The sequence below is a fragment of the Arxiozyma heterogenica genome (assembly GCF_036370985.1).
Source record: "Arxiozyma heterogenica strain weizmannii chromosome Unknown scaffold_30, whole genome shotgun sequence".
Taxonomy (NCBI): Eukaryota; Fungi; Ascomycota; class Saccharomycetes; order Saccharomycetales; family Saccharomycetaceae; genus Arxiozyma; species Arxiozyma heterogenica.
The window spans coordinates 733,278-741,042 of record NW_027042683.1 but is presented as its reverse complement, the minus strand read 5'-3'; the positions used below and the strand labels follow the sequence as shown (position 1 = coordinate 741,042).

At 33.7% G+C, this 7,765-nt stretch overlaps 1 protein-coding gene across 1 annotated transcript; it reads left to right on the top strand.

The window, feature by feature from the left end:
• Positions 1-3,533: 3,533 nt before the first annotated feature.
• PWA37_003882 (uncharacterized protein) lies at positions 3,534-7,550 on the top strand (the record flags this gene model as incomplete). Its single annotated transcript, XM_064860392.1, has 1 exon — positions 3,534-7,550. The coding sequence occupies one exon, from the start codon at positions 3,534-3,536 to the stop codon at positions 7,548-7,550; it is 4,017 nt and encodes a 1,338-aa protein (XP_064713053.1).
• Positions 7,551-7,765: the final 215 nt, after the last annotated feature.

The following is a 7,765-nucleotide window of genomic DNA, read 5'->3' as shown; positions in this document are numbered from 1 at the left end:
AATATGTTACCACTCCAAACAACCAGTGTCTCATCGTCAGTCATAAAAAACTTTCTTGTCCAGATGAATTCTTACCTAGTCATAATGATAATACTTCTTACTAATATTATACTGTTTCTTATTTGAGTAGTACTCTAGTAATAATTGGTTTGAACATTATGAAATCATTATCCTGATGTCTTTTATCATATAAATTTCTCGAACCCTCATTAACTCTTACTTTAAACTCTATTTGGACTACAACAAAAATATCTTTTATAGATATTTCTGCTGGAATGATATATTACTGGTTTGAGAAACATGTAATTATATCAAAGAGGAAAAATGTTTGTTTTGCACAATCAATATTAGGGAGATAAGACCACACAGAATCAAAATAAATTAATATATTATGAAAAATTGCCAAAAGGTAAACACATATAAGTAGACGACTTTACTTATTAATTTTGCAACCTGGATAAATTACGTTATATTGTATGCTTCTTTTACATTTATATAATTATTAATTCCAAAATAAGAGATCGAGGGGAAATTACTCTACATATTGACATCACAATGACATATAATATGATCACCAACGCTAAAGACATGTATACTAATATTATTCATCCAGAGGAAACACAACCTTGTTTAATACATGTATTGGTTCTATCCAAATATTATGATGATGCAATAGCAATTCTTACTAATCAACACTATCTGCATGGCGAATTTTCACTAACCAAAATACAACTTGGAATTATTGTAATTTTCTGAAAAACAGAATGAAGAATTTTTATATTTCCAAAGAAGTAACATCTATACTTGTAATGTGAATTCAAATTAGTTGTGCTATATCAAAATAAAAAAATTGGGAGTATTAGAAAAAATTGAAATTTCTTTGAAAATTTTTCTCATCTATTATTGTTTATATTTAGCTAACTCAAATTATTCTTTTTTTTCATGAAAGATTTTTTTGTTGTTTGAAAATCTATTGTTCGTTCCAGTAAAACAGAAAAACATCCTCTTGTCATGTAAACACACATTCAGACCAATTACCACAGCAACCTCATTTCACTTTTCAATTATTCTGTAGTAACAAAAGCAAAGAAAACTTTTGGCAAAAGTAAAAATACTTAATACTAATTTCTAACCAGTTAAATTTTGTCTACATTTGGACAATTTTTTATCTGATTGTTTAACTTTTTTAGGGTAAAAAATCACAACAAGTTTGATTGTTCAACTCTTCTTCTATCAAACGAGGGATTGAATATAGTTTTGCAACTCGACAAAGAAACTAATTTTCTGCTTGAACCCATATCAAGATGAATTAATTATATTTTCCTGTTTTAATATGAATATAGTAAGTAAGTAGAAAAAACAAGTTACTATCTTCTTTAAGAAGGTTATTCTTCAGTATTTACCTAATCTATAGCATTTATTTGTTGGAATGTACAATTCCACAAGCAAAATAACCAACAAAGTTTATTTCTTTTTTTCAGTTAGCAATCATCCTAGAGTGATTGTTGTTATTTTTTGTCCCAAGGACTTGTGTTTGGTTTTATTTTTTAAATTGTAAGTCAATTCTTTACAAAAGCCATAGAACTTTAGGGTTGTTTTTAAATTGTCATTTTTAGACATATCACGAAACTTAGGAATAAAAATACCTCACTTCAGTTACTAACAGAAATATTCCTAAATACTACTACAAGAAGATGCTTTGGACAACAATAAATCCCATAATCTAAAAAAAAAACATGCTTAAAAATAGTTCATTGTATACTATCTATTATAGTCATTTCATTCAACCACCAATTGGCAAACAAAAAACAAAAAGAAAAGCTCTGTTATCAAGTCTTGCTATTTTGAAAAGATACAAACTTCCTATCATCCTTTGACCTAGTATAAATAAACAACATCATAACAATAGGTCGAATATAATAATAATCATCTTTTTTTCTTGTTTGTCTTAAAATTAAACCAAATAGCTATCATTAAACGACATTGTAAAAGATTTTAAGGATTCCACAAGGTATACGTCATTTTTTCTAGTTCAATAGTACTCTTGCATGTCTTACATATTGTGTATCCGAAAAGGAGAAAAAATACTCCGCCTAAATGGAGAATTTTGAATTTTACAAATTATATTGTTCTTATACTAGATCGGAAAAAAGAGAAAAAATCAGGAATAGGAATATCACACTAAAAAGTCTAATTGAGATCCAAATCTACCAGGAGAATAATTATATTTTAGATCTTTATCATAATAGATGTTCTAATAGAACAATAATAACTTTAAATAATAAATTCTTGGTTAACAAAAGAACAATTTTACTACATTTGTTGAATATTATAAAAAATATTACTACATGCTAACGTCATATAAGGTGCTGATTCTTGCAATACGAACTAAAAAAAGAAAAAAAATTGTTGATGGTTCTTATAGTGTATAACTTTATATAACTTATGTACAAACAGTAACAATGCAATAAAAATTCTTTACCCCTTTTTTAAATTATACATTCCTATTCGATCCCACAGTCACTGCCAAAAATTTTAATATTCTATTGTGAATGAAGTAATAAATTTTGAACATTCTATAGATCGATTTACTATAGAATATTGTGATATATACAAAAAAGAGATATAAATGCCAAATAACTAATTAATCAGGGGCGATGATCCTGTAAGAGTGGGGATTCTCTAAAATAATTCAGGGGCAAAAATTTAAAAATAGAATACAAAGAGACATGTATATCTATAGTGTGGTTAGAATTGTCTGTATTATCTCTTTTCCCACTTGTGTAATTTTTTTCTTCACTTTTATTCTTTTTGTCGTTGCATCAAATACAAAGACGAGTGTTTCCAACACAATAGCAAAAAGGAAAAAAAACTATTTGTCCATTCTTAAATTTGTAAACTTTCCCTTTTATGTTCTTCAAAAGTAAAGTATCTAGACAAAACTGATTCTATTGTTCTGCAATGTGAAAATGCCCAAACAATAAACAATATTTTTAATTCTCCATTTGGAAATGTTTTCGAGAACTCAACATTTTCTGTTTCCTTTTTTGTTTAAAGAAACTACCACACAGTGATATTTTTCCTATTAGAGATAATAAAATGATCAGCTATGCTGTGTTTTTGTGCTTTACTTAGATTTTTAGTCCAATTGTTGAAGATTACAGATCTTTTTCTTCATTCTTTGTTTCTACTCCTTTACACACTTTTATCATTGAAGATTTATTGCAAAACTTTATTTATATTTTATTCTGGTTCAGTCAAAAATTTAGAACCTATTAGACAATCATTTTTATTGCAAGTCATGAGCACATTTTTATATAAAACTACTATGGATTATGTCTGAATATTCTTTCGTTTCTTGCTTCTCTTCTTGCAGGCATGAGCATCATCTCGTTATACTCCCAGATGCTACCAGTATAACCGAACTAAGTGAATCACCTCAAATAACCAAAAAACTAACGCCATAAAGTATACTCACCAAACTATATATTTTACTGAAAAGTCAATAATTCCGAATATTTGAAAATAATATAATGGTCTCAAGTGCCTTATCATTGTGCGCGGCACTGCTTTTAGCTGCTTTTTCTGCTGTATCGAAGGCACAAACATCTTATTACATTTCTATTTATACTGAAACAATTCCTAGTTATTCGCAACCGCAAGTATCTTATATTACTAGTTATCTTGGACCGACTACTCACGGTGGTAAGGGTCCTATTGCCACAGTGGACGGATGGCCTGTGAATAATCCGTATAATGCATCTAAGGATGCTCGTTGTATGTTGACTCCAGAACAAAAGGCGGCTGTTTTGGACCTAATGAATAAGTACAGATCTATGTTTGTCGACACTCCTAATTTGACCTGGTCTGATACTTTAGCCCAACGGGCTGCGTGGTGGGCTTGCGAATTTAATGTCAAGACGCCTGTTTTTCAAGACGCTCCCGATTACGGCTACTTTATTGGTTCAAACTTTTACGTGGGACCTGGTCCTCTGACCAGCGGTGTAGACGCCTGGTTTGATGAAATTAATGATTATAATTACAGCGATCCTTACCTTTTGCCTTACTTACATAATGGACATTTTACACAGCTTGTTTGGAAATCCACCACGGAGGTTGGTTGTGGTGCGCAAGAATATTGGCCCGGTGTTGATGGTTTGCCTGGTCGATATTTTTTTGAGTGTGAGTTCATACCTCTTGGTAATGATTATGGTAAATACCATGAAAATGTCATGCCTCTGAAACCAGCTTATGCAACTCTTCAGTTCCCAACACCTCACTGGACAGCCGCCCCCGTAAATTGGACATCTATATCTCTATATGAAAAAACACATGCTGTAGCTCAAATTACTATAACTCCGACATCAAATCCTAACCCTGTTTACACAATACCTTTTGGAGATTGGTCAGACTTCTTTCCATCAACGGCCCAGTTTACTTATTTAAGTGCCACTGACAGTCCAACTACCACTGCAACAACATCTACCTCGAGCAACAGTCATGCTTCTGCTGTGAATACTACTAACAGATCAACCTCCACTGCAACAACAACTACTTCAACCAACACTCATGGTTCTGCTATTGATGCTACTCACAGATCAACTATCATTTCTAAAAAATCTACTTCAATCAGTCATAGTTCTGCTATGGATGCTACTGACAAGTCAATTGCCACTGCAACAACATCTACCTCAAGCAACAGTCGTAGTTCTAGTATCAATGCTACTGACAAATCAACTGTCACTTCTAAAAAATCTACTTCAATCAGTCATAGTTCTGCTATGGATGCTACTGACAAATCAACCATTTCTGAGAAGTCTACCTCTAGCAATAGTCATGGTTCTATTATGAATACTACTGACAGATCAACTGTCACTTCTAAAAAATCTACCTCAAGCAACAGTCATAATTCTGCTATGGATGCTACTGGTAAGTCAACCATCACCTCTAACAAATCTACCTCAAGCAACAATCATAGTTCTGTCGTTGATGCTACTGACAGATCAACCACCACTGCAACAACATCTACTCCAATCAGTCGTGGTTCTGCTATTGATGCTACTAATAAATCTACCACCACTTCTAACAAATCTAACTCGAGCAACATTCATGCTTCTGCTATGAATACTACTAACAGATCAACCACTACTTCTAAAAAATCTACCTCAATCAGTCATGATTCTGCTATTGATGCTACTGACAGATCGACCACCACTTCTAACAAATCTACCTCAAACAGTCATAGTTCTACTATGGATGCTACTCACAGATCAACCATCACTGCAACAATATCTACTTCAAGCAACAGTCATAGTTCTATTATAAATACTACTGACAGATCAACTACCACTGCAACAATATCTACTTCAAACAGTAATGGTTCTACTATGGATGCTACTCACAGATCAACCATCACTTCTAAGAAATCTACTTCAAGCAACAATCGTAGTTCTACTATGGATGCTATTAACAGATTAACCATCACTGCAACAACAACTACCCCAAGCAACAGTAATGGTTCTGCTGTTGATGCTACTAGCAGATCAACCATCACTTCTGAGAAATCTATCTCAAGCAACAGTCATGGTTCTGCTATGGATGCCACTGACAGATCAACCATCACCTCTAATAAATCTACCTTGAGCAAGAGTAATGGTTCTACTATGAATACTACTGACAGATCAATCACCACTTCTAAGAAATCTACCTCAAGCAACAGTCATGGTTCTGGTATCAATGCCACCAACAAGTCAACTGCCACTTCTAAGAAATCTGCCTCAAACAGTCATAGTTCTACTATGGATGCTACTGACAAGTCAATTGCCACTGCAACAACATCTACCTCAAGCAACAGTCGTAGTTCTAGTATCAATGCTACTGACAAATCAACTGTCACTTCTAAAAAATCTACCTCAAACAGTCATAGTTCTACTATGAATACTACTGACAGATCAACCACCACTTCTAACAAATCTACCTCAATCAGTCATAGTTCTGCTATGAATACCACTGACAGATCAACCATCACTTCCAAGAAATCTACTTTAAGTAACAGTAATGGTTCTGCTATGGATGTTACTGACAGATCAACCATCACTTCTACCTCAATCAGTCATAGTTCTACTATGAATACTACTGACAGATCAACCATCACTTCTAAAAAATCTACTTTAAGTAACAGTAATGGTTCTGCTATGGATGTTACTGACAGATCAACCATCACTTCTACCTCAATCAGTCATAGTTCTACTATGAATACTACTGACAGATCAACCATCACTTCTAAAAAATCTACTTTAAGTAACAGTAATGGTTCTGCTATGGATGTTACTGACAGATCAACCATCACTTCTACCTCAATCAGTCATAGTTCTACTATGAATACTACTGACAGATCAACCATCACTTCTAAAAAATCTACCTCAAGCAACAGTCATAATTCTGCCATTGATGCTACTGACAGATCAACCTCCACTTCTAACAAATCTACTTCAAGCAAAAGTAATGGTTCTAATATCAATGCTACTAATAGATCTACCACTACTTCTAAGAAATCTGTCTCAATCAGTCATAATTCTGCTATTGATGCTACTAACAGATCAACCACTACTTCTAAGAAATCTACCTCAATCAGTCATAGTTCTACTATGAATACTACTGACAGATCCACTGCTACTTCTGACAAATCTACCTCAATTAGTCGTGGTTCTACTATGGATGCCACTGACAGATCAGCTACTACTGCAACAACATCTACCCCAAGCAACAGTAATGGTTCTGCTATTGATGCTACTGACAGATCAACTGCCACTTCTAAGATCTCTACTTCAAGCAACAGTAATGGTTCTTCTATAAATACTACTGGCAAGTCAACCTCCACTTCTAACAAATCTACCTCGAGTAACAGTCATGGTTCTACTATCGATGCTACTAACAGATCAGCTACTACTTCTACCAAATCTACCTCAATCAGTCATAGTTCTGCTATGGATGCCACTGACAGATCAGCTACTACTGCAACAACATCTACCCCAAGCAACAGTAATGGTTCTGCTATTAGTGTCAATGGTAATGCACATGCTACTGGTGAAGCTGCATCCGCTAAAACAAATGTTGCTCACTCCGTCACAACCGCTACTGTTAAGAGCACACACATGGTAGATGTCACTGAATGTCCAGTTTGCTCACTATCCACCGCTACCACTTCATTTTCTTCCCAAAACAGTCAAACTGTCCTACATGGTGAACCAGTGTTGAGAGTTAGTACAGTTTATACTACAGACGGTGTTGTTATCACTACATACACTCCTTCATGTCCAGAAAGTGCTAAGACAGGTTCTGTTACAGCTTCTGCTGCTACTGCTACTGCACCTTCAGACGTAAGCATGGAATCTGCCCATTCCAATGTTGTTCCATCTGTAGGTGTTGCTACTTCTTCTTCTAATTCTGCGGAAAGTGTTACAGTTGCAAAATATGAAGGTTTGGCAGCTAGTTTGACCTCAGATGTTCTATTCAGCGCTATTTTAATGGCTCTTATTCATTTGATCTAATTATGATACTGTTTTAGAGAGGCATTTGAACCTGTACTAATAATTGACAGACGCTGTAATATATCATTTATTGTGATTGTCTGATGTTAGTATAAAAAAATTACAGCACCTGTTGATTATTAGTACAAGTACAAATGCCTCTTTTTTTTATACTAACCTCGGTTTTATTTATTTACTTTTTGTATAAAATATTTTTTTTAAATATAATTTATTTA